This window comes from Molothrus ater, unplaced genomic scaffold (assembly GCF_012460135.2).
Source record: "Molothrus ater isolate BHLD 08-10-18 breed brown headed cowbird unplaced genomic scaffold, BPBGC_Mater_1.1 matUn_MA514, whole genome shotgun sequence".
NCBI classification, from domain to species: domain Eukaryota; kingdom Metazoa; phylum Chordata; class Aves; order Passeriformes; family Icteridae; genus Molothrus; species Molothrus ater.
Genome location: NW_023416850.1, coordinates 36,171 through 62,862, shown reverse-complemented (window position 1 = coordinate 62,862; position 26,692 = coordinate 36,171). Strand labels below are relative to the sequence as shown.

At 50.5% G+C, this 26,692-nt stretch overlaps 1 protein-coding gene across 1 annotated transcript in view; it reads right to left on the bottom strand.

The window, feature by feature from the left end:
- LOC129047151 (serine/threonine-protein kinase PAK 3-like) overlaps positions 1-20,779 on the bottom strand; it is a 96,454-nt gene extending 75,675 nt beyond the window's left edge. Inside the window, exons 1-4 of the mRNA XM_054518500.1 lie at positions 20,701-20,779; positions 19,727-19,764; positions 19,166-19,288; positions 18,061-18,205 (exon numbers count right to left, since the gene is read on the bottom strand). Of these exons, the coding sequence (XP_054374475.1) occupies positions 18,061-18,205; positions 19,166-19,288; positions 19,727-19,764; positions 20,701-20,779 (385 nt within the window). The remainder of the gene's footprint in view (positions 1-18,060; positions 18,206-19,165; positions 19,289-19,726; positions 19,765-20,700) is intronic.
- Positions 20,780-26,692: the final 5,913 nt, after the last annotated feature.

The following is a 26,692-nucleotide window of genomic DNA, read 5'->3' as shown; positions in this document are numbered from 1 at the left end:
CAGAAAGGAGAACGGGGAGACAGGGAAGAGAAGCCGCAAGAGGGCTCGCAGCGCCGAGTGTCCCTGCTGCCAAGCGCGCCAGCCGCCCCGCTCGGCGGGAGGCCCCTTTCCCTGCGGGCAGTGCAAACGGTGCGTAAGTTCCTCCTCTTTCTGCTCAAAGCTGCGCCTTTGGACTAAAACGGGCTGACCCTTTTCAAAGGCACCGCAGGGGAAGCTGGGGGCACTTGCAGCATCGCCCCCGGCAGCCGTGGTCAAGCTTAACACCCACCTCAAACCCAAAGAGCTTAGGTAAAACCCAGCCTTCACAATGAAACCTTGCCGTGCCCCAACAAGACACAGTTCATACAAGTAGGAATAGATCCATCAAAGCTTGGTTTGATGCTGCTGATCAAATTCAAAAGAGGATGCAGCAAAAGGAGGAAGACATTTCAAGGCATTGAAAGTAGAACCATCAGACTCATGGTGCTGATCAATTCACAAATGTGCCACTGCCCGAAAAGACAGAAATTCCTACTCAAACGGAGATCTCGGCACTTGGTTTCATGGTGTGTACTAAAGTGAGCAATGGATGGTTTGTTTCCTATCTTGCAGGGTGTTTGAAACCGTGAAGGAAAGGAACAACCACAGGAGAAGACATCGGCCTCGGAAGGCAGCAGAGCCTCTCGCCAAGAAGAAAAGACCAAATTAGACAACCCTGCAGGTTGTCCAGGGCTAGCAAGAGTTAGGTATCAATAGGACTAGATAGGAATAGGACTGTTTTTTAAGCTTTTAGGGTAGTTTAATCTTCTACTTAGTTAGTTGACATGATAGGAATCTCCTCAATTTAGTCGTTAAGATCCATTAGTATTATTCAAGATTCAATAGTTTTATTAGATTTATCAATAAATTTCAAAGGTTGGGTGTTGTCTATGCTCTGCCTTTTGTCATTTTGCCTTTGTTGAGAGCCAATGGGTCTTTATCATTAAACCAAAGTTTGTTCCATTTTGTCTTTTTGTCTGTATGAAAACACTCCGGCAATGTTTGTTCCATTTGCCTGGTGTTGCAAAGACGGCACTTGCCCTGAGAGAAGAATCTGGGCAGGCGCCACCTCCCCCAGGCCCAGCCCCTTGCTCAGCTGGCAGGACTTACTGAGGTGTGTCTCCTTTACTGCCAGTGAAATAAGGCTGGGGCTTCAGCCTTTGATTCCTCAACATCTCAGCTGGGAGTGGAAAGGGAGGCTTTGTTTAATTCACGGAATTGGATCTAGATGAGTGGTCTGGTCTCACCATATTTTCTGGCATAAAAGCAGCGGCTTTAGTCCTTTTTGGAGCCCAGCAACATAACTTTGTTTCATTTTGGGGGACTGATGGAGCTGACCACCTTGGAGGACGTTTCTAAGCCCTCCGATTCTATCCAATTCCTATCCGCATGCGCCACAAAGGCATGGCTAGTTCAGTTTCAGTTTCTCTCGAAAGGACCAGTGTCCCGCTCTGGGCCTCCAGCAATCTCCTTAGCTAAAGCAGAGCGGGTGTGATCATTATCCTCTGACTTCTCACAGCTCGGGCACTTGCGCCAAAGAAGAATCAAAGGCACTCTTTCTTCGAGGCCAGCAAATGGCCCTGCCTAGCAAGGCTTTGGTGGCAGGGGCTGTGGAGGGTGGAGAGGGGGCGAGGGAGGGGGCAATTGCCAGGCTGCTTCTGGGAAGCCGAGGGAAGCTTGCCCTTGTCTGATGGAGGCGGTGCAGGTGGGCTTTGGATGCTACAAAGTATCTGCCTTGCAGTGGGACTTGTTCCAGCTGCCCCCTCAGTTTGCTGGCCAGTGGCTAACGTGCAGGCTGGGAAGGAAGCAAGATTGGGACTGAAGCAAGATTTGCTTTTCCTTAACGACAGGCAGGAAAGCAGCAAAGCTGCCTGGGTTTTGTCATATCTGGGATCTAGGCATTAAAACCAATGTGAAGGCCAGCAGTGTGGAAAGGGAATTCTGTTAGTGTTGCTTTCTTAGAGGAATGGCAGAGTCTTTTGGGGACAAACACCGAGCTTCTCCAAGGGAGCTGGAAGAGGGCTATAGAAATTCTGCATGAATGTTTGCTAGAGAAATGCCCGTGTGCTGTCCCTGTGTGTGTGTGTGTGTCCCCATCAGTTGCCCTGAAAAACATCCTGTTTCTCCAAGTTTCAAGGGAGGAGTGATGAGGTGAGAGACCAGCTCAGAGGCCCAAAGGAGGGAAAACATGCAGTGACATTATTGGGCAGCAAAAGGAGAATTGAGAAAGGGGGCAGGATGAATGGCTCCACTTTGAGAGGAAGCTCTGGAGTTGGCTCTGCGCTGGACAACTTGCAAATTCCAGCTCCTCTCAGAGCTGGAGGAGAGCCAGTGGGAGGAGCCCTTCTGGTTCTCCAGGGCAGGAGATGAGGTCTGGGCCCTTGCACAGAGGCAGGCTCCTGTGCACGTTCAGCTGGAGGCACCTTGCAGAGAAGCACCGGGAAGACCCAGGGCTGTCCCTGCACTGCTTTTGCCCGTCTCATCAGACGACTGAGGAGAAAAGGCCCCATGGGAAGCTTCTCAGAGCAAACTTGCAGCAGAAGAAGTACAAGGGCCAGAGGCGGCCCATGCCTCTTTCTGTCCCATGGCTCCCCTGGGGTTCTAGATGGAATGTTGGGCTGTGCCCATAGCAACTGTCGTTGTCTCCTGCTCCTGCGGCCCTTGCTGGAACGCTGGTGGAGCAGCGCTGGAGCAGCAGCTGCAGGATCAGCTCCTGGGCTGTCCCTGACCAGCCGCCTTCTGCACTCAGCGCCAGACCCGGCCTCTGCACCGACGTCCTGGTCTCCTCGTCTGCCTCCGGGCATCCCCAGAGCACTTGGGAACCGTCCAAGGTAAGAAAATCCCCGTTTGCCCTCAAAGCACTAGCACAGGGGCAGGAGGCTCCAGCTGCCTCTCCCACCAAGCACGACACACAGGCTGCGTGCTCACTTTCCCCAGACGAGCTTCCACGTGAAAGCAGGCTGCAGCTTCTGAAGGAATCATGTTGCCTCCAGGGGAAACACAGACCTTTCCATAGAGGACCTAGAGAGGTGTCCCAGTGCAGTTGCAGATCCTCGTCCACGGATGACCTGATTAAAAGTTCTTGGCACCCATTTCAGTCCTCAAACTATCTTGTGCTGACCCCAAAACAAATTGTTTGTGGCTGAGCACTTCAGGGCTTCAGTGTCAACAAATCCCCTTATGCCCTGACTCTGCTCACACCCGCTCCAAAGCTTCAAACACCAGAATGATGGCACTTCTCCTCTGGCATCCCTGTCGTTCAGGGCATAGAAGCATTTGACTGGGCTTCTCCTCAAACACAGGCTTTCAACTTCAAAAACCATCTGGGATCAGCAATTCTTATATACTGACGTAGTTCCATGGCTTATAGATCCATGCTATTTTAATATCTTTATAGATTCTTTTTCCAGTGCACGTAGGGCTGGTTCTACCTCATGCTCAGGGGCGGCCGTCAAATGCCATCTCCTCAAGAGCACAATCACAGTAGCACAGAATTTCCTGGCTTGGAAGGGATTCTCAAAGATCACTGAGCCCAAGTCCAGGGCCTGCCCAGGGCAGCCTCAACAATCACAGCCTGTGCCCAAGAGCAGTGTCCAAACACTTTTGGAGCTCAGTCAGGCTTGGTGCTGTGCCCCCTTCCCTGGGGAGGCTGTTGCAGTGCCCAAGCAGCCTCTGGCTGAAGAACCTTTTCCTTCTATCCAACCTAAGCCTGCACTGGCACATCTCCCCTGCCATTGTCTGGGCTCTTCTCAGTGGCCCCGGGAGTGAAGAGAGTAGTGCATGGCCTTGTGCTTGCCCTCCTGAGGAAGCTGCTGACTGCTAGAGGGTCCTGCCTAGGACATTCCATGTCAAAAAGGCGGCAAAGAGAAAGGAGCTGGGACACAGGAGCTCGGGCTTTGCAATGATGAGGATGAGAAGGAAGGATTTTTAACTGGAGCATTGCTTTGATCTCTTTCAGGTGGAAAGGAGAGGCACAATGAAAAGGAAAGCAAGAGCCCAGATTCAGCCGTGAGTTTTGGCATAGGGTTAAAGGACAGCAAACTGGAGGAATGGCGAGGAGGAGAACTGCTCTTTCAGAGTCAGGGTGGCATTGGTTCAAGCCTGTGGGTGCACAGGAAGGCTCTCTTGACCACTTGCCTTTCTCACCTCCACCTCCTTCTTCCTTTAGACACATCAATGTTGGCAGCGACTTTCAGGCTGAGCTGCCAGAGCTGCAGAGCAGAGCACCAAGTGAGGATGAAGAGCCTGCAACCCTGGTCTGGAAGCCCTGGGGGGAGGATGACTCTGACATGGAAAAACCTGACAGAGGTAGCTTTGCTTCAAGCTTTTCTTCCACCCCTGAGCTACTTGGGTCTTTAAAAGGCTCCTTTTGCGTAAAAAGGCAGCCTTTTGCAGGCTCTGCTTCTCTCCTTGTCTCGCCCATCTTCCCATGTAGAAGTGTTAGAGGCAAGGAGCAAGAGCAAGCACCTTGCTCTCCAAATTGGTCAGGGCCGTCTGCCACTGGAAGAGCGGAGATTGGCCCCCACTTCTTCTTACAGAAGCTGCTTTGGAGGGAGAGCCAGCACTGCGTGGGCCCTTGGTTCAGCTGGCCCTGGCTTTGCTCTCCTTTTCATACTCTCCAAGCTGCTGTCTTTAGCTCCCGGCCTTTCCTTCTGCCTTGCATGGCAGTCTTTGCCCTTGCTGGCCTCAAGGCTGACTTTCGGTGGGTTTTTTGTTGTGCTTGCAGTAAGAGAACTGTTGGACATGGCCAGCTCCCGTGGCATTCCCGGGGCAGCAGCTAACCTGGAGCGCGCCCTGCACTGCCTGCACCGGGCACGCGGCAGCGTTCCGGTAAGAAGCGGCTGTTTGGGCGCAGAGAAGAGGGCACAGGGAATGCAGAGGGCCCGGGCACTGGGACAGCCTTTCCTGGCTGCTCTTTGAAGAAGGGTCTTAACAGGGAGCAGAGCACTTGCTGCCTGCTGTGTCTCCTCCAGCTGCGTCAGGGCTGAGCCCAAAGGGCTCCAGCAGGGAGAATCTCCCTCCTGGAGGCGGCGGCGGCGGCGGAAGGTCCTGCTGCCTTGTAAATGGCCTGGAGAGCTGGCTTCTCTAAGACATTTGGAGGGGAAATTCCCAGAAGCCTCAGTCAGCTGAGGCCATTCTGGCTGCAGGAGCAGCAAAATCCTTAGGTTGGTGAGCAAAAGGCCACTCTCGGGGACCAGGATCAAAGGGTTGGGCAGCAAAAACCAGGGACTTGGAGCAAATGACAGTGTTTCACCCACATGGGATACAGTCGCTTGAATGTCTGGAGAGGCAAAGTAGCTGCAAGGCAGCACCTGTGATTTTTTGGCTCATTTTTAATGTGGTGGGGCGGCTAAAGCCTCTTCCCTCTTGATCTTGCAGGAGGCTCTGGAGATGCTGCTCTCAGAGGGGCCTGCAACACCTCAAGGCCACCCCATGGCTGATTATCATTACGCAGGTAAGCAAAGCAGAGCTTCTTGCGTCCCTGACAGATGCTGCCGTCCCCTTCATTGTTGTGGCAAGGGTTTCTGCTTAAAGCAATTGTGCTTAACACCAGCACAAGGTCTTGTCTCCTCTGCGGGTGGGGAAGCACCAGCATCTAGTCCTTCAGCTTTACTTCTTTTCCAATCCTTCTCCCCGGGCAATGCCTGCTCTTGTCTTCATGACCTTCTGAGGGAGCAGACACGTACACACACGTGAATGACGGCCTGCCACCATTTTCTTTCGGCAGCCAGTGGGATCTACTTGGTGTGGATCAAGGGATGCGTTTACTACCCGCTGCTTTTTCTTGCCAGGCTCTGATAGATGGACACCTGAGGAGAAGGAGTCCTTCCAAAAGGCTTTCCACACCTACGGCAAGGATTTTCATCTCATCCAGAAGCAGGTAAAGCCACGGGACATTCTTTACCCGAGCAGATCGTCAGGAGGAAAGCTTGGTTATTTCTGGGAACAAGCACTGGGCTTCAGTCTCTCTCTTCTCAAGTACCAAGTATCTTCAAGAAGTAACAAAAGGGGACATCAAAAGCCTGTGTCAAAAGGATGATCCTGCCTCTCCAGCCCTTTTCTCCAAGCTCTTTTGGAAGATGAAGCTTTCTTCTGTCAGACTTGTCGCACAGGTCTGCTGCTGCTTCCACAAGACGGTGTGCTGGCATAACTGGAGGGAAGCGGGGAAAGAAGAACTGTGCTAGATGGATTTGTTGTTGATCTGTGCATTGCGTGTATTACCACCTAGCAGAATACACGGTTTAAGACATTGCATGATGCCTCTCTTTCCCCATGTTGATTTCATTTTACACCCTACTCCATTTACTTCATGCTTTTCCTTCCTAGTTCACTCCATATTCTACTTTTTCCCCAGTGCACCCGACACCATTTTCGACTCCTTCTTTTTCTCTTCACAACAGATCCAGACTAAGACCGTGGCACAGTGTGTGGAGTACTACTACTCCTGGAAAAAGGAGCATAAACTTGCCAGCACTCTGGCTCAGGTGAGGGGCAAGAAAATCGAGACGTGCCAGGAAGGTCGAGAAACTGGCAGAAGGGGAGAAAAGCTGCTGGCGAGCCATGCCAGACGCCCCTTTGCCAGGATCACATCGTCCCATGCGCTGGGAAAGGCACAGCAGATGCTGCCCGGGGCTTCCTTGTGCTGCTGCCCTGAAGTATGCAATTCTGGAGCCTAACTTTGACCCAAGGAAGCAGCAGCGCCACCAAAATGGGCTTTGACTCTCTACAGATGGGCTTCTCAAGGGCTGGCACCCTCGCTGACTCCAATCAGACCCTTAATTCCCCACTGCTTGCTGACATCAGCAATCCAGGCTGCCTTTGTGGATATGCTGCAGATTTTCAGGGAGTTTTTCTAGCATCGCAGCATACTCCCCAAGAAGGAGCTGCCGGTGCCGTGGCTCCCCTAAAACTTTCCTTACCGGCAAAGAGCAATTTGCTTCACATCATGTGAGAGAGAGAGAGAGAGAGAGACAGGGAGGGAGATTATTTTGGGGACTAGAAAATGGCTAACCATGTGTCTACCCTAATTGGACTGAATTTAAATGCCATTGCCTAGACATTTGTGGAGGAAAAGCAGAGAGAAATAGATGTTAGGCAGAAAGGTAGAAATAAGAAATGTAGAGCTCTAAATAGGCAGGTATTTATCCCACCCCTTTGGCCTGTAGAAAAGAGGAGTATTTTCCTCCAAGCTCTGGGTTGGCAGCCCGCCGCAGCCCATTGGCAAAGGCAGCCGTTTTCTCAGCTCTTGAGGGTCTGGAAGGATTTGCTTAGGCCGATAGATTTTTGTGCTGGATGCTCTGATTTCCAGCTTTGTGAGAGGAAGGAAGCATTGATAAGGACTCTTTGATTTCCAGAGTGTGGGCAAAGCAAAGAGGAGGAAAAGCCCTCCCAGAAAGGAGAACGGGGAGACAGGGAAGAGAAGCCGCAAGAGGGCTCGCAGCGCCGAGTGTCCCTGCTGCCAAGCGCGCCAGCCGCCCCGCTCGGCGGGAGGCCCCTTTCCCTGCGGGCAGTGCAAACGGTGCGTAAGTTCCTCCTCTTTCTGCTCAAAGCTGCGCCTTTGGACTAAAACAGGCTGACCCTTTTCAAAGGCACCGCAGGGGAAGCTGGGGGCACTTGCAGCATCGCCCCCGGCAGCCGTGGTCAAGCTTAACACCCACCTCAAACCCAAAGAGCTTAGGTAAAACCCAGCCTTCACAATGAAACCTTGCCGTGCCCCAACAAGACACAGTTCATACAAGTAGGAATAGATCCATCAAAGCTTGGTTTGATGCTGCTGATCAAATTCAAAAGAGGATGCAGCAAAAGGAGGAAGACATTTCAAGGCATTGAAAGTAGAACCATCAGACTCATGGTGCTGATCAATTCACAAATGTGCCACTGCCCGAAAAGACAGAAATTCCTACTCAAACGGAGATCTCGGCACTTGGTTTCATGGTGTGTACTAAAGTGAGCAATGGATGGTTTGTTTCCTATCTTGCAGGGTGTTTGAAACCGTGAAGGAAAGGAACAACCACAGGAGAAGACATCGGCCTCGGAAGGAAGCAGAGCCTCTCGCCAAGAAGAAAAGACCAAATTAGACAACCCTGCAGGTTGTCCAGGGCTAGCAAGAGTTAGGTATCAATAGGACTAGATAGGAATAGGACTGTTTTTTAAGCTTTTAGGGTAGTTTAATCTTCTACTTAGTTAGTTGACATGATAGGAATCTCCTCAATTTAGTCGTTAAGATCCATTAGTATTATTCAAGATTCAATAGTTTTATTAGATTTATCAATAAATTTCAAAGGTTGGGTGTTGTCTATGCTCTGCCTTTTGTCATTTTGCCTTTGTTGAGAGCCAATGGGTCTTTATCATTAAACCAAAGTTTGTTCCATTTTGTCTTTTTGTCTGTATGAAAACACTCCGGCAATGTTTGTTCCATTTGCCTGGTGTTGCAAAGACGGCACTTGCCCTGAGAGAAGAATCTGGGCAGGCGCCACCTCCCCCAGGGCCCAGCCCCTTGCTCAGCTGGCAGGACTTACTGAGGTGTGTCTCCTTTACTGCCAGTGAAATAAGGCTGGGGCTTCAGCCTTTGATTCCTCAACATCTCAGCTGGGAGTGGAAAGGGAGGCTTTGTTTAATTCACGGAATTGGATCTAGATGAGTGGTCTGGTCTCACCATATTTTCTGGCATAAAAGCAGCGGCTTTAGTCCTTTTTGGAGCCCAGCAACATAACTTTGTTTCATTTTGGGGGACTGATGGAGCTGACCACCTTGGAGGACGTTTCTAAGCCCTCCGATTCTATCCAATTCCTATCCGCATGCGCCACAAAGGCATGGCTAGTTCAGTTTCAGTTTCTCTCGAAAGGACCAGTGTCCCGCTCTGGGCCTCCAGCAATCCTTAGCTAAAGCAGAGCGGGTGTGATCATTATCCTCTGACTTCTCACAGCTCGGGCACTTGCGCCAAAGAAGAATCAAAGGCACTCTTTCTTCGAGGCCAGCAAATGGCCCTGCCTAGCAAGGCTTTGGTGGCAGGGGCTGTGGAGGGTGGAGAGGGGGCGAGGGAGGGGGCAATTGCCAGGCTGCTTCTGGGAAGCCGAGGGAAGCTTGCCCTTGTCTGATGGAGGCGGTGCAGGTGGGCTTTGGATGCTACAAAGTATCTGCCTTGCAGTGGGACTTGTTCCAGCTGCCCCCTCAGTTTGCTGGCCAGTGGCTAACGTGCAGGCTGGGAAGGAAGCAAGACTGGGACTGAAGCAAGATTTGCTTTTCCTTAACGACAGGCAGGAAAGCAGCAAAGCTGCCTGGGTTTTGTCATATCTGGGATCTAGGCATTAAAACCAATGTGAAGGCCAGCAGTGTGGAAAGGGAATTCTGTTAGTGTTGCTTTCTTAGAGGAATGGCAGAGTCTTTTGGGGACAAACACCGAGCTTCTCCAAGGGAGCTGGAAGAGGGCTATAGAAATTCTGCATGAATGTTTGCTAGAGAAATGCCCGTGTGCTGTCCCTGTGTGTGTGTGTGTGTCCCCATCAGTTGCCCTGAAAAACATCCTGTTTCTCCAAGTTTCAAGGGAGGAGTGATGAGGTGAGAGACCAGCTCAGAGGCCCAAAGGAGGGAAAACATGCAGTGACATTATTGGGCAGCAAAAGGAGAATTGAGAAAGGGGGCAGGATGAATGGCTCCACTTTGAGAGGAAGCTCTGGAGTTGGCTCTGCGCTGGACAACTTGCAAATTCCAGCTCCTCTCAGAGCTGGAGGAGAGCCAGTGGGAGGAGCCCTTCTGGTTCTCCAGGGCAGGAGATGAGGTCTGGGCCCTTGCACAGAGGCAGGCTCCTGTGCACGTTCAGCTGGAGGCACCTTGCAGAGAAGCACCGGGAAGACCCAGGGCTGTCCCTGCGCTGCTTTTGCCCGTCTCATCAGACGACTGAGGAGAAAAGGCCCCATGGGAAGCTTCTCAGAGCAAACTTGCAGCAGAAGAAGTACAAGGGCCAGAGGCGGCCCATGCCTCTTTCTGTCCCATGGCTCCCCTGGGGTTCTAGATGGAATGTTGGGCTGTGCCCATAGCAACTGTCGTTGTCTCCTGCTCCTGCGGCCCTTGCTGGAACGCTGGTGGAGCAGCGCTGGAGCAGCAGCTGCAGGATCAGCTCCTGGGCTGTCCCTGACCAGCCGCCTTCTGCACTCAGCGCCAGACCCGGCCTCTGCACCGACGTCCTGGTCTCCTCGTCTGCCTCCGGGCGTCCCCAGAGCACTTGGGAACCGTCCAAGGTAAGAAAATCCCCGTTTGCCCTCAAAGCACTAGCACAGGGGCAGGAGGCTCCAGCTGCCTCTCCCACCAAGCACGACACACAGGCTGCGTGCTCACTTTCCCCAGACGAGCTTCCACGTGAAAGCAGGCTGCAGCTTCTGAAGGAATCATGTTGCCTCCAGGGGAAACACAGACCTTTCCATAGAGGACCTAGAGAGGTGTCCCAGTGCAGTTGCAGATCCTCGTCCACGGATGACCTGATTAAAAGTTCTTGGCACCCATTTCAGTCCTCAAACTATCTTGTGCTGACCCCAAAACAAATTGTTTGTGGCTGAGCACTTCAGGGCTTCAGTGTCAACAAATCCCCTTATGCCCTGACTCTGCTCACACCCGCTCCAAAGCTTCAAACACCAGAATGATGGCACTTCTCCTCTGGCATCCCTGTCCTTCAGGGCATAGAAGCATTTGACTGGGCTTCTCCTCAAACACAGGCTTTCAACTTCAAAAACCATCTGGGAGCAGCAATTCTTATATACTGACGTAGTTCCATGGCTTATAGATCCATGCTATTTTAATATCTTTATAGATTCTTTTTCCAGTGCACGTAGGGCTGGTTCTACCTCATGCTCAGGGGCGGCCGTCAAATGCCATCTCCTCAAGAGCACAATCACAGTAGCACAGAATTTCCTGGCTTGGAAGGGATTCTCAAAGATCACTGAGCCCAAGTCCAGGGCCTGCCCAGGGCAGCCTCAACAATCACAGCCTGTGCCCAAGAGCAGTGTCCAAACACTTTTGGAGCTCAGTCAGGCTTGGTGCTGTGCCCCCTTCCCTGGGGAGGCTGTTGCAGTGCCCAAGCAGCCTCTGGCTGAAGAACCTTTTCCTTCTATCCAACCTAAGCCTGCACTGGCACATCTCCCCTGCCATTCTCTGGGCTCTTCTCAGTGGCCCCGGGAGTGAAGAGAGTAGTGCATGGCCTTGTGCTTGCCCTCCTGAGGAAGCTGCTGACTGCTAGAGGGTCCTGCCTAGGACATTCCATGTCAAAAAGGCGGCAATGACAGCAAAGAGAAAGGAGCTGGGACACAGGAGCTCGGGCTTTGCAATGATGAGGATGAGAAGGAAGGATTTTTAACTGGAGCATTGCTTTGATCTCTTTCAGGTGGAAAGGAGAGGCACAATGAAAAGGAAAGCAAGAGCCCAGATTCAGCCGTGAGTTTTGGCATAGGGTTAAAGGACAGCAAACTGGAGGAATGGCGAGGAGGAGAACTGCTCTTTCAGAGTCAGGGTGGCATTGGTTCAAGCCTGTGGGTGCACAGGAAGGCTCTCTTGACCACTTGCCTTTCTCACCTCCACCTCCTTCTTCCTTTAGACACATCAATGTTGGCAGCGACTTTCAGGCTGAGCTGCCAGAGCTGCAGAGCAGAGCACCAAGTGAGGATGAAGAGCCTGCAACCCTGGTCTGGAAGCCCTGGGGGGAGGATGACTCTGACATGGAAAAACCTGACAGAGGTAGCTTTGCTTCAAGCTTTTCTTCCACCCCTGAGCTACTTGGGTCTTTAAAAGGCTCCTTTTGCGTAAAAAGGCAGCCTTTTGCAGGCTCTGCTTCTCTCCTTGTCTCGCCCATCTTCCCATGTAGAAGTGTTAGAGGCAAGGAGCAAGAGCAAGCACCTTGCTCTCCAAATTGGTCAGGGCCGTCTGCCACTGGAAGAGCGGAGATTGGCCCCCACTTCTTCTTACAGAAGCTGCTTTGGAGGGAGAGCCAGCACTGCGTGGGCCCTTGGTTCAGCTGGCCCTGGCTTTGCTCTCCTTTTCATACTCTCCAAGCTGCTGTCTTTAGCTCCCGGCCTTTCCTTCTGCCTTGCATGGCAGTCTTTGCCCTTGCTGGCCTCAAGGCTGACTTTCGGTGGGTTTTTTGTTGTGCTTGCAGTAAGAGAACTGTTGGACATGGCCAGCTCCCGTGGCATTCCCGGGGCAGCAGCTAACCTGGAGCGCGCCCTGCACTGCCTGCACCGGGCACGCGGCAGCGTTCCGGTAAGAAGCGGCTGTTTGGGCGCAGAGAAGAGGGCACAGGGAATGCAGAGGGCCCGGGCACTGGGACAGCCTTTCCTGGCTGCTCTTTGAAGAAGGGTCTTAACAGGGAGCAGAGCACTTGCTGCCTGCTGTGTCTCCTCCAGCTGCGTCAGGGCTGAGCCCAAAGGGCTCCAGCAGGGAGAATCTCCCTCCTGGAGGCGGCGGCGGCGGCGGAAGGTCCTGCTGCCTTGTAAATGGCCTGGAGAGCTGGGTTCTCTAAGACATTTGGAGGGGAAATTCCCAGAAGCCTCAGTCAGCTGAGGCCATTCTGGCTGCAGGAGCAGCAAAATCCTTAGGTTGGTGAGCAAAAGGCCACTCTCGGGGACCAGGATCAAAGGGTTGGGCAGCAAAAACCAGGGACTTGGAGCAAATGACAGTGTTTCACCCACATGGGATACAGTCGCTTGAATGTCTGGAGAGGCAAAGTAGCTGCAAGGCAGCACCTGTGATTTTTTGGCTCATTTTTAATGTGGTGGGGCGGCTAAAGCCTCTTCCCTCTTGATCTTGCAGGAGGCTCTGGAGATGCTGCTCTCAGAGGGGCCTGCAACACCTCAAGGCCACCCCATGGCTGATTATCATTACGCAGGTAAGCAAAGCAGAGCTTCTTGCGTCCCTGACAGATGCTGCCGTCCCCTTCATTGTTGTGGCAAGGGTTTCTGCTTAAAGCAATTGTGCTTAACACCAGCACAAGGTCTTGTCTCCTCTGCGGGTGGGGAAGCACCAGCATCTAGTCCTTCAGCTTTACTTCTTTTCCAATCCTTCTCCCCGGGCAATGCCTGCTCTTGTCTTCATGACCTTCTGAGGGAGCAGACACGTACACACACGTGAATGACGGCCTGCCACCATTTTCTTTCGGCAGCCAGTGGGATCTACTTGGTGTGGATCAAGGGATGCGTTTACTACCCGCTGCTTTTTCTTGCCAGGCTCTGATAGATGGACACCTGAGGAGAAGGAGTCCTTCCAAAAGGCTTTCCACACCTACGGCAAGGATTTTCATCTCATCCAGAAGCAGGTAAAGCCACGGGACATTCTTTACCCGAGCAGATCGTCAGGAGGAAAGCTTGGTTATTTCTGGGAACAAGCACTGGGCTTCAGTCTCTCTCTTCTCAAGTACCAAGTATCTTCAAGAAGTAACAAAAGGGGACATCAAAAGCCTGTGTCAAAAGGATGATCCTGCCTCTCCAGCCCTTTTCTCCAAGCTCTTTTGGAAGATGAAGCTTTCTTCTGTCAGACTTGTCGCACAGGTCTGCTGCTGCTTCCACAAGACGGTGTGCTGGCATAACTGGAGGGAAGCGGGGAAAGAAGAACTGTGCTAGATGGATTTGTTGTTGATCTGTGCATTGCGTGTATTACCACCTAGCAGAATACACGGTTTAAGACATTGCATGATGCCTCTCTTTCCCCATGTTGATTTCATTTTACACCCTACTCCATTTACTTCATGCTTTTCCTTCCTAGTTCACTCCATATTCTACTTTTTCCCCAGTGCACCCGACACCATTTTCGACTCCTTCTTTTTCTCTTCACAACAGATCCAGACTAAGACCGTGGCACAGTGTGTGGAGTACTACTACTCCTGGAAAAAGGAGCATAAACTTGCCAGCACTCTGGCTCAGGTGAGGGGCAAGAAAATCGAGACGTGCCAGGAAGGTCGAGAAACTGGCAGAAGGGGAGAAAAGCTGCTGGCGAGCCATGCCAGACGCCCCTTTGCCAGGATCACATCGTCCCATGCGCTGGGAAAGGCACAGCAGATGCTGCCCGGGGCTTCCTTGTGCTGCTGCCCTGAAGTATGCAATTCTGGAGCCTAACTTTGACCCAAGGAAGCAGCAGCGCCACCAAAATGGGCTTTGACTCTCTACAGATGGGCTTCTCAAGGGCTGGCACCCTCGCTGACTCCAATCAGACCCTTAATTCCCCACTGCTTGCTGACATCAGCAATCCAGGCTGCCTTTGTGGATATGCTGCAGATTTTCAGGGAGTTTTTCTAGCATCGCAGCATACTCCCCAAGAAGGAGCTGCCGGTGCCGTGGCTCCCCTAAAACTTTCCTTACCGGCAAAGAGCAATTTGCTTCACATCATGTGAGAGAGAGAGAGAGAGAGAGAGACAGGGAGGGAGATTATTTTGGGGACTAGAAAATGGCTAACCATGTGTCTACCCTAATTGGACTGAATTTAAATGCCATTGCCTAGACATTTGTGGAGGAAAAGCAGAGAGAAATAGATGTTAGGCAGAAAGGTAGAAATAAGAAATGTAGAGCTCTAAATAGGCAGGTATTTATCCCACCCCTTTGGCCTGTAGAAAAGAGGAGTATTTTCCTCCAAGCTCTGGGTTGGCAGCCCGCCGCAGCCCATTGGCAAAGGCAGCCGTTTTCTCAGCTCTTGAGGGTCTGGAAGGATTTGCTTAGGCCGATAGATTTTTGTGCTGGATGCTCTGATTTCCAGCTTTGTGAGAGGAAGGAAGCATTGATAAGGACTCTTTGATTTCCAGAGTGTGGGCAAAGCAAAGAGGAGGAAAAGCCCTCCCAGAAAGGAGAACGGGGAGACAGGGAAGAGAAGCCGCAAGAGGGCTCGCAGCGCCGAGTGTCCCTGCTGCCAAGCGCGCCAGCCGCCCCGCTCGGCGGGAGGCCCCTTTCCCTGCGGGCAGTGCAAACGGTGCGTAAGTTCCTCCTCTTTCTGCTCAAAGCTGCGCCTTTGGACTAAAACAGGCTGACCCTTTTCAAAGGCACCGCAGGGGAAGCTGGGGGCACTTGCAGCATCGCCCCCGGCAGCCGTGGTCAAGCTTAACACCCACCTCAAACCCAAAGAGCTTAGGTAAAACCCAGCCTTCACAATGAAACCTTGCCGTGCCCCAACAAGACACAGTTCATACAAGTAGGAATAGATCCATCAAAGCTTGGTTTGATGCTGCTGATCAAATTCAAAAGAGGATGCAGCAAAAGGAGGAAGACATTTCAAGGCATTGAAAGTAGAACCATCAGACTCATGGTGCTGATCAATTCACAAATGTGCCACTGCCCGAAAAGACAGAAATTCCTACTCAAACGGAGATCTCGGCACTTGGTTTCATGGTGTGTACTAAAGTGAGCAATGGATGGTTTGTTTCCTATCTTGCAGGGTGTTTGAAACCGTGAAGGAAAGGAACAACCACAGGAGAAGACATCGGCCTCGGAAGGAAGCAGAGCCTCTCGCCAAGAAGAAAAGACCAAATTAGACAACCCTGCAGGTTGTCCAGGGCTAGCAAGAGTTAGGTATCAATAGGACTAGATAGGAATAGGACTGTTTTTTAAGCTTTTAGGGTAGTTTAATCTTCTACTTAGTTAGTTGACATGATAGGAATCTCCTCAATTTAGTCGTTAAGATCCATTAGTATTATTCAAGATTCAATAGTTTTATTAGATTTATCAATAAATTTCAAAGGTTGGGTGTTGTCTATGCTCTGCCTTTTGTCATTTTTGCCTTTGTTGAGAGCCAATGGGTCTTTATCATTAAACCAAAGTTTGTTCCATTTTGTCTTTTTGTCTGTATGAAAACACTCCGGCAATGTTTGTTCCATTTGCCTGGTGTTGCAAAGACGGCACTTGCCCTGAGAGAAGAATCTGGGCAGGCGCCACCTCCCCCAGGCCCAGCCCCTTGCTCAGCTGGCAGGACTTACTGAGGTGTGTCTCCTTTACTGCCAGTGAAATAAGGCTGGGGCTTCAGCCTTTGATTCCTCAACATCTCAGCTGGGAGTGGAAAGGGAGGCTTTGTTTAATTCACGGAATTGGATCTAGATGAGTGGTCTGGTCTCACCATATTTTCTGGCATAAAAGCAGCGGCTTTAGTCCTTTTTGGAGCCCAGCAACATAACTTTGTTTCATTTTGGGGGACTGATGGAGCTGACCACCTTGGAGGACGTTTCTAAGCCCTCCGATTCTATCCAATTCCTATCCGCATGCGCCACAAAGGCATGGCTAGTTCAGTTTCAGTTTCTCTCGAAAGGACCAGTGTCCCGCTCTGGGCCTCCAGCAATCTCCTTAGCTAAAGCAGAGCGGGTGTGATCATTATCCTCTGACTTCTCACAGCTCGGGCACTTGCGCCAAAGAAGAATCAAAGGCACTCTTTCTTCGAGGCCAGCAAATGGCCCTGCCTAGCAAGGCTTTGGTGGCAGGGGCTGTGGAGGGTGGAGAGGGGGCGAGGGAGGGGGCAATTGCCAGGCTGCTTCTGGGAAGCCGAGGGAAGCTTGCCCTTGTCTGATGGAGGCGGTGCAGGTGGGCTTTGGAGCCTACAAAGTATCTGCCTTGCAGTGGGACTTGTTCCAGCTGCCCCCTCAGTTTGCTGGCCAGTGGCTAACGTGCAGGCTGGGAAGGAAGCAAGATTGGGACTGAAGCAAGATTTGCTTTTCCTTAACGACAGGCAGGAAAGCAGCAAAGCTGCCTGGGTTTTGTCATATCTGGGATCTAGGCATTAAAACCAATGTGAAGGCCAGCAGTGTGGAAAGGGAATTCTGTTAGTGTTGCTTTCTTAGAGGAATGGCAGAGTCTTTTGGGGACAAACACCGAGCTTCTCCAAGGGAGCTGGAAGAGGGCTATAGAAATTCTGCATGAATGTTTGCTAGAGAAATGCCCGTGTGCTGTCCCTGTGTGTGTGTGTGTGTCCCCATCAGTTGCCCTGAAAAACATCCTGTTTCTCCAAGTTTCAAGGGAGGAGTGATGAGGTGAGAGACCAGCTCAGAGGCCCAAAGGAGGGAAAACATGCAGTGACATTATTGGGCAGCAAAAGGAGAATTGAGAAAGGGGGCAGGATGAATGGCTCCACTTTGAGAGGAAGCTCTGGAGTTGGCTCTGCGCTGGACAACTTGCAAATTCCAGCTCCTCTCAGAGCTGGAGGAGAGCCAGTGGGAGGAGCCCTTCTGGTTCTCCAGGGCAGGAGATGAGGTCTGGGCCCTTGCACAGAGGCAGGCTCCTGTGCACGTTCAGCTGGAGGCACCTTGCAGAGAAGCACCGGGAAGACCCAGGGCTGTCCCTGCACTGCTTTTGCCCGTCTCATCAGACGACTGAGGAGAAAAGGCCCCATGGGAAGCTTCTCAGAGCAAACTTGCAGCAGAAGAAGTACAAGGGCCAGAGGCGGCCCATGCCTCTTTCTGTCCCATGGCTCCCCTGGGGTTCTAGATGGAATGTTGGGCTGTGCCCATAGCAACTGTCGTTGTCTCCTGCTCCTGCGGCCCTTGCTGGAACGCTGGTGGAGCAGCGCTGGAGCAGCAGCTGCAGGATCAGCTCCTGGGCTGTCCCTGACCAGCCGCCTTCTGCACTCAGCGCCAGACCCGGCCTCTGCACCGACGTCCTGGTCTCCTCGTCTGCCTCCGGGCATCCCCACAGCACTTGGGATCCAAGTGTCCAGAATCACTGGCAGGTCCACTGCCAGGGGCACAAAGTTTCTGATCCAGAGTAGGAGTAAGAAGGATAGCCAGAGAACGGCTGGGGTCAGAAGAGCTCCCTGGGGCCTAGTCACTTGCTTGGTGCCAGCCTTCTGCTGAAGCAGAAAATGCTCAGCTTTTGTCTTTGGCACAGTAGGCAGCCTAGGCAGAGCCAAGCCAGGCCCAGCCGCTCTCATAGGCAGCAGGAACTCCCTGAGCGCTGCCGCACTGCCTCAAAGCACAACAACAGCTTCTGCAGAGGGGCCTAAGTGCCTTTGAGACCGAGGGGCAACTTCTGGCGCAGCCTACACCCAGACACGCACACAACACACTGCTCTGGCAGACAAGAAATGCACGGGACGTACTCAGTGTCTTCAGGCCCTGCTCCTCCCTCATCTCGAGCTGCTGGGCTGCGCTGCTGCAGGAAGTGCCAGCAGCGGGGGGCGAGCTGGCTGCTGCAGGCCATGCTGGTCCAGCGGCACCAGGTTGAATTGCAGAGCCCGTCTTGAGCTGGGACAAGAAAGGATTGCCCGTCAGAAGGGTGGCTGGCACAGATGCCCTGTGGAACGCACGGCAAAAGCAAGGCCTTGGGAAGGTGCTGTCAGCCACCGCCGGGCCTCTCCAGCTAGGGCGTTTCCCATGTCCCCTTCTCAAAGGCAACTTTGGGAAAAGCCCAAAGGCTACTTGGATCCAGCCCCTCAGGGACACTTCCATGCTCCACGATTGCAGCTTTTCTGCTAGACACTGGCAACAAGGTATCACTGAGGCTGCCAAGATCCAGCAAGAGATCAGAGCATGGCCCCAGAGCCTTGTTGCTTTCCTCCTCCTGTCTTTTCCTGGGCAATGAAATCACCCTGCAGCTTGCATGCAACGGTCCACTCAGAAGCCCGCAGCGTGTCCCTTCTCTGATCTGTTTCACGGATTTCCCCTCTCTATGACAGCCTTTAGGGAGCGGCCCTTTGGAGCCACCTTCCAGCCCCGCCCAGACCCACCCGCCTTTCACAACGCAGGGCTGACGAGGATTCTCCTCTCCAAACTCTGCTTTGACCGGCTGGAAGTGAAGCACAGCCTGAAGCTAATTAGTCCATTAGGAGAGGGCAGGTCCCTTCCAGGGCCCAGTGTGATCCCCTGCAAGGCTGTCAGCTGCGTCTCTGGGCCGCTCCGTCTGCTTACCGACCACGGGCAGCCTGCACTGACAGTGGGCACAAGGGGCTGACTCCTACGCTGGGAATCATGGAATGCTGCCTCTTGTCTGATCCCAAGAGACATTCTCGGGCCCTCTCAGCATCCCAGCTTAAATGTCAAACTTCAGAACCCACTGGCCAGCACTTCTTAGGCCCTCCTCAAGCAGCACTACGTCATGGCAGGCACACCGCCCCCAGCATCTTCAGCCACGGGCAACAAGGGCTGCTCCAAAACGGGAAGCCTGGCCCTGCACCAAAGGCAGTGCCAAGCTCAGCTGCCACTTACCGGCTCTGCATGTTCAGGCTGTGGAGGGACAGCAGCTGGAGGCTTGATGTTCCTTTGCTCCTCTTCAGCCTCTTCCTCAATGACAGAGGCAGCTGGAGGAGCTGCTGAGCCAGCTGTTGAGCCCTGCAGACAGACAGAAGTGAGAGAGATGGGCAAAAGCCAATCCCTTAGGAGCTGCTTTCTATTGAGCTGGGAAAGGACCCAGAAGTAGGGGAAATCATAGACTTTGATACACGTGGGACTCTGAGTCGCGAAAACTCGAGGAAGATGGCTGCATGAGGTGCTACTCCATCTTGCTGTGCATTTGAGCTTCCCTGCTGGCTACAAGCAGAAAGACGCCTTGGAGCCGTCCCGTTTGCCTTTCGTCTCTTGAAAAGCTCTTCACTGGAAAATCAGCAAACAGCCAGGGCTCCCTTTGCTACTGCTGATGCCACCGGGCAGTTGGCCTTTCTTTCAGCCTCCCACGCTGGCACTCCACACTCAACTGCAACAGGCCAAGCTGGCAGAATTGCTGCACAATTCTCACACGCCAGCAACCTCTCAGCTTCCTTTGCCACTCACCGAAGGACTGGCTTGTCTCCACCCACGTGTCAGGTGACCTGCAGCGAGCAAGGCAAAAGTTACCAGAGGCCCTTAGAAAAGTGCCCGTGCTGGCGACTTTCACAGCACGAGGCAGTCCCAACACAGAGCCACTTTGCCAACGTGCCTCCAGGAGCAACAGCTCTTTCCCACAGCAAGCAAGAGAACCACAAGGGCGCTATAGTAGGCTCTGTCTACATTTGGGCCTCTTTTGCCAAGAGAGAAATAGAAACACGGTGGTGGAAATGCCCGTTGCTCTTCAAAAGTTGGAGCTCCTGTTGTGCCCAACAGCTCAAGCAGCATTTTCCTCTTCTCTTTCCTGCATTTTAGATCTCTATTCTTTTAAATGGCATGCCCTAATTCCCATTCGTTGGCTGAAGATGATAGCCCAGCAAAGCTTCCACAAAGGGCCCCTGGGCTGCGGCAGCTCCCTGCTGAAGCAGCCCAGGAACAGCTGCTGGGCTCAGCAGCAAACCCTCCATGCATTGGAGTTTGTGCTGCATCGCCAAGGGAATCACAGTCTTGGCACAGCATCAAAGGGTCAAGTCACGCAGCCAAGGCCTCTAAGGGGCAATGTTGGAGCAAAAGGCGTTTTCCTTCACTCCTGGAGAGAACCACTGAGTTGGTAGAAGTACTTCTACAAATCTCTCCTCAGAGTCTGCAATTTGCAGTTCGTCTTGCTTGAAGCAGCAAGCTGAGGAAATGACGGACTCTGCTGCCACGCACTCTCCCGGGGAGGGAAGGCAACCGCTGCAGGTTGCACTGCAAATACTCTGCACCTGCCACCCAGTACAGATGCCCCCTTTTTAGCTGATGCTGCTGGCAGGACATTGACCAAAGCAGTGGCATCTTCATGGCCATTTTGTTCCCAAATAAACTGGGTCACTAGTGCGGCATCAAGAGCAGAGTGAAGCAAAAGCTGGGCGATGCCAGCCCCAGGAGAAACCTTTACTTACGAGTCAGCTGGGTCAGGTAGTAGCCGGAATAGACAACAGAAAAGACAGTGCAAACCATGGCACAGACTTGCCTGATCATTTTGGCAGTGCTGTGTGGGTTTGCACGCTGAATGCCACCCAAGGGAAAGCCAAGACTCCTCTCGGGGTGCAGGCCATCTGCTGAGAACTCCTTGCGCACGAGGATCCTCCTGCAGGGAGCGAGCGGAAGAGCTGCTCTGGATGACCAGGCCTTGCGCGCACTGGGACAACGCTGGGCTGACAGCACTGTTGCACCGCTCCCTTGACCTCACAATAGCAGCTGCTCTGTGGCTTTCTTGTGCCCAGCAAGGCAACCTTCTGTACAGCTAATGCGAAAGAAAAGCCTGGGAAGTTCTCCTCATTCATAAAGCAGCAGAAAATGTCCTCCCAGCCCATAAGGCAGTGCTCAAGGCATCCCAGGGGAACTCAGAAAATGCGCCAACCCAAGTGGCATCCAAGGAAAACCCAAGCAAACCAGACTTTTGGTCTCAAAAGCTTTGACTGAAAGCAAGTCTGCTTCTTCTAGGTGGCATCCTAGCTGGTTCTGAAAAGCCTAACTTCTTCAATGAGATTTAGGGGGCAAAAGAAGCAAAGAGAATAAATTTCCAGGACTCTTGTAGGCTGCAGTTCCTTCTTTAGAATGCGGGTGCATGCTTACCTTTGCTCTGACTCCATTTGCAGGTTGACCTCGTTTTGTGGCAGGGAGATGCAAAGCTCCTGTGGTCCTGCTTGCTGTTTCTCTGGCAACTGAATGTCTCCGAACATCCGGAAGATCCGTGCACTGATTCTTGGGCTGCCACACTTGTGTTGTGTTGGAGCTCTGGCAGCAGCCTGTGGCCCACTGCTCTGCAATGGCCTGCAGATGACAAACGCGAAGTAGACCCCTTTGGAACAGTCTAAAGCTGCAGTGGAATATTGGGGTGCATGAGACAGAGAGTACTTTGGACCTTATTAGCATAGGAGAATTGATAGATAAAATGCCTTGGCAAAAGCAAACGGAACTTTGAAAATTAGATCTAGATAGCAAGAAGATTTAATTAGACAGGTTTACCAGAAAAAGAAAATCCTATTAAACAACGTAAGCACGAGGTGTTGTTACATGAATAAGTTTGTGTATGTGATTTCAACCTAATCATTGTAGTATACATTACTAGTCTCCCTAAAATAGTATATAAGTGCTTGTATCCCACAAGAAAATCGGATTCTGATCACCGAGTCAGTCTCCCTGTCTATCTCCATCGCCGACAATTGGTGCCCTGTGTGAGGAAATGAATCTGCCTGACAGGCGGGGAGTCGGCGAGCCCCTGGAACTGATGGTGACGGTTAGAGAACCGCGTTTGGGCCTGCAATCCCTGTCTGCTGCGCTTTGACAGGTGAGCCAGGGGAACTAAAGGAATGGGAAAGGAAATGTTCAAAGAGAGAGACGTCTATGAAACCGTGCTTGCCCTTCTGGACAGGCGTGGCTCCCCCATCCCAAAGCACGACCTTAAGTCATTTTATGTTGGGTGTCACACATGGTCCCCGACGCTACCCCTTCTTCTGTATTTAGTCTCCGCTTCTGGGACAAGGTCGGAGTAAAGCTCTATGACCTCGCGACACTGCCTGGCCACGAGCCAGAGCTCCGAATGCTTCCTGCTTGGAAGGCAGTCATGGGCGCAATTAAAAAAGTGGGAGGCTGCGGGGAAGACTGTGAGGCTACAGCCTGTGAGGCTACCCTGAGACGGCCCCAGCCGGATTGAAACCTGCCCAGGTCCCACTCTCCATCCCCCGTCTGCACGCCCTCCCCAGCGAGAGCCAGGGATAGAGCCCGGTCGCCACCCCCAGTCCCACCGCCACACTGCCAGCCATCCCAGAGCCGCCGCACACTTATGGCTTATGCAGCAGACACTGACTCTAGCAGTGAAGGGGAGCTGGACTCTTTCAACCCTGGCCCTGAAAAAGATGCGAGCTTACTCCCTTTGGATACGTGTAACAATTGGTTACAGATAAAAAGGAAAGCCCTTAAGGACAGAGACCTTGACACTACTGCAGAAATCTTTGTGGCCCTTGTGCAATTCGGCCTGAAGGGGGAAAATCCACAATGGGAGCCCCTAGATCACTCGGAAGTTAAGGAACTGCGCCATACGTACCGCTGTGCAGGAATATGGACTGGGGTCCCCCTACTTTAGTAATTTATTAAGAGCAAGCTTTACTACTCACCTCATGACTCCTCATGATGGTAAGTTTTTTGGCAAATCTGTTGCTCACACCAACACAATATGCTATATTTATGCCACAATGGAAAAAAGGGCTGGAAAATTTAATTGCAATGTATGCAGGGCATGCAAACCAAGCCCTGGCTGCCTTAACTATTGACCACCTTGTGGGGGAGGGGGCGCATACCAAGCCTAATGGCCAAGGCACCTTACTGAGAGAAGCCCTACAGGATATTAGGGCAGCTCACCTGGCATTCCTAAAGGTTCCTGATGCCAAAACTACGCAACAGTCCTTCATGAATATCAAACAAGGTCCGCAAGAGCCTTACTTGCAGTTTGTGGACAAATTGACACAAACATTGGAGAGACAAATCAATAGCGAGCAAGCCAGGGAGATTATACTCCTCAAACTGGCCGTCGAGAACACCAACCTGGACTGTAAGCAGCTTTTAAAATCTTTACCCCCTGAACCTGAACCCACTTTACTCCAAATGATACAAGCGTGCCACCACTTGGGGACATTAAAACACACCACAGCAGTCACATATCAAGCCGTGGGGCAAGGCATAGCGAACGCTTTTGCCACCGTGAAACTAACCCCTGGGAAACAGGTGGCTTGTTTTGACTGCGAGAGATATGGGCAAATCTGGAGAAACTGCCAAAAACGCAAAAACCTAAAGCTCCGGGTGTATGCCCTTGCTGCTGGAAAGGCCCTCACTTTGCTAATATATGTCGCTCCAAGTTCCACCACAATGGCCAGCCTTTGCAGGGAAACTTCTCTCGCAGCACGGGACGGCGATGCACGAGGATGCAAATTCCGCAGCCGACGCAGCAGCTGGGAGCAACCATGAACTTCCAATCGGCCCTGCCCTCGCCCGCCGAGCAATTGTCGCTGACTTACAACCAGCCACCCCAGGCAGCGCAGGAATGGACCTGGCAACCTCCGACACAGTAACATTGCTTGATTCATCTGTCCATTTGCTTCCCACAGGAGTTTTCGGACCGCCAGGACAGAATATGCATGCTTTGATTATAGGCAGATCTTCCACCTGGATAACAGGGTTGTTTGTTCTCCCTGGAGCTATAGACTCTGATTCCCTTGGGGAAATAAAGATCATGGCTTGGACCCCCCATCCGCCCTGTGTAGTCCCGGCCGGGAGCAATATAGCTCAACTTATAGCCTTTCCTGCAGCACCCCTGCCTGCACCCCTGATAGATGAATAAAGGGAGGGGGGGTTCAGTTCCACAGGGGTGCCACAGATTTTATGGACACAAAATATTACCTCTGAGCGTCCAACATGCCAATGCAATGGGACTCTGAAAGGCAGAGACACTCCTACCAGGACTCATTGATACAGGAGCCGGTGTGACTGTTATCTGAAGCAGCCAATAGCCCAATGAGCGGCAATTAACGACTCGGGGACTCTCCGGCGTGGATGGAAGGAGCGAAAGCCTGGAAAACCAACACTTGGTGCCAAACTTACATCAATCCTACAAGCAGTCTTTAAAAGCTGCTGCAGGGGGTGCAGCCCCACCTGCCTGGCACCAGCCAGTGTTGAGATTTACCTTCTAACTTGTGATCTGTGATTTTTAACAGGGTTGTTACTAGAACAATTCTAGTGTTGGTATAGAGGTGGTGTCTTTTTACCTATTAATAACGTAGCAAAACTGCATGGTTCACTGAGAGTAATTAGATAAGTCATAAATTCAAGATTCTTTAGCTCACATTCAAGACAAATCTTGAACTTTATCTGTAGTAATTTTTTGAGATTTAATTCCACTGTCGGCTTTTTTAGGTGCTTGCTTTTTACTCCATAGTTCTAACAAGGTAATTTTTTTGTAAAGATTTCAGTACAGTTGTTTACTTGCATGTTGTTTACTTTGATGTTTAACCGTTATATGACAAATTTTCAGTAACATTTTTGTAATAATAGAGTTTAAATAAGTTAATTCTTGTTAAGATTGAGTTTTGTTTAGTCTCAGCAATGTTAACTTTAAGTTCTTTTAGAGATACTTTATTAAGGTTAAGTTTTAGTGAAGTTGATTTTAAGTTTTGTTGAAGTATACCTGTTTGAGTTATAAGACATAATTCCTTTGCTATAACAAGTGAAGGACATAAAGTCTGAATGAATTTTTGTCAAAATTTACTCCTTTAAATTACAAGATAAGATATTTTGCTCTAGAAATAAGAACAGTTTTTGCTATTTTATTTTTCATAAGTAATACTGAAGAATGAGAAATAATTCCATATTAGGACTGTAATTAGTTATGAGTTATTTATTGCCTTCTTTTACTTTTTTGCTTTAATGTCATATATGTCTAGGGAAATAGAACCTCAATTTCTTAAGACCATTTTTACTGATATATTAGGTAACCCTGATTATGGTGTTGATTTTGTGATGTGAATTTGCTGTCTTTTTATAACCAACATTCCTTTTTTCATTTGCTATTTGTCTATGGTACCATTAACTAACTATTTAACTAACGATAAATGAGAAAACCAGCTACTTTTCAAACCTTCACTTATTGTTCTAGAACTATTTATAAGACATCTATTATTTTTCTAACTACTAAGAGGTTTCTAAAATATATTAAAAAGACTCTTCCGGTTAAAAGCCGTGACCCTAGCCAAGTCCTAGCTTTAACTAGTAGAGAAAATTTTCTGCACGAAAATTATATTCAAGTCATTTTGGCTTACCAAATTTAGACCTAGAACAGCTAAACCTCCGTTTAAGATGAACTTAGAAATTTTACCCGAGAATGATTTTTCAAGCCCTCACTTTAAAAAAATAAACCTTGCCGATTACTACAGACTCTAAGTAATGGTACAATATTCAAGAAATTGATCATGTATTGTTTTAAAACACCATTCTATTTCTCATGTGCTATAATTGTATCTATTATCTGATTAATTTTTACTTAGTAAAAGTTTATTGTTATGTTACATACTGTTTTGCTTTGATGTTACCTTCTTATGTTCATCATGAGAAACACACATGTTATTAAAAAGCAAAAAAAACCAGGGGGGAATATAGCTCCTCCAGAACTTTACACTATTTTTTTTTTTTGAAAGCAGATCAAATCACATCAAATTGGATCCCTTAACCTCATGAACCACCATTGGTGGAACCCCAAGGATTAGAATTCCTGGGTTCTGTGAAATTGGATTTTTGTGTTCATTTTAAATACATGGGAAGGAATCAGTCTAAAAATGCTTCTCCCTATCACCCTATCTATAAGAATTAAACTTTCAGTACAATTACACTTCTGGCAGACTTTCTAAATCCAGTAATGCAGCTGCCAGCAGGAATGTTTTTAGTTTATAAAGATCAAGCCTGAGATTTTAGTGGCTGGAGTTTTTAACTAAAAGATTCTTTTTAGGATGGGTATGTATGTGGTAATTTTGATAATAATTATATTAATCATGATACCTTGCTTGCTTCAATGTGTGCAGAGATTAATTAATAAGACCATTAAAGGAGTGGTTTTGGTTGACACAGAAGGGGGAGATATTGGGGTGCACAAGACAGAGAGTACTTTGGACCTTATTAGGATAAGAGAATTGATAGATAAAATGCCTTGGCAAAAGCAAACGGAACTTTGAAAATTAGATCTAGATAGCAAGAAGATTTAATTAGACAGGTTTACCAGAAAAAGAAAATCCTATTAAATAATGCAAGCAAGAGATGCTGTTATATGCATAAGTTCGTGTGACTTCAACCTAATCATTGTAGTACACAGTACTAGTCTCCCTAAAATAGTATATAAATGCTTGTATC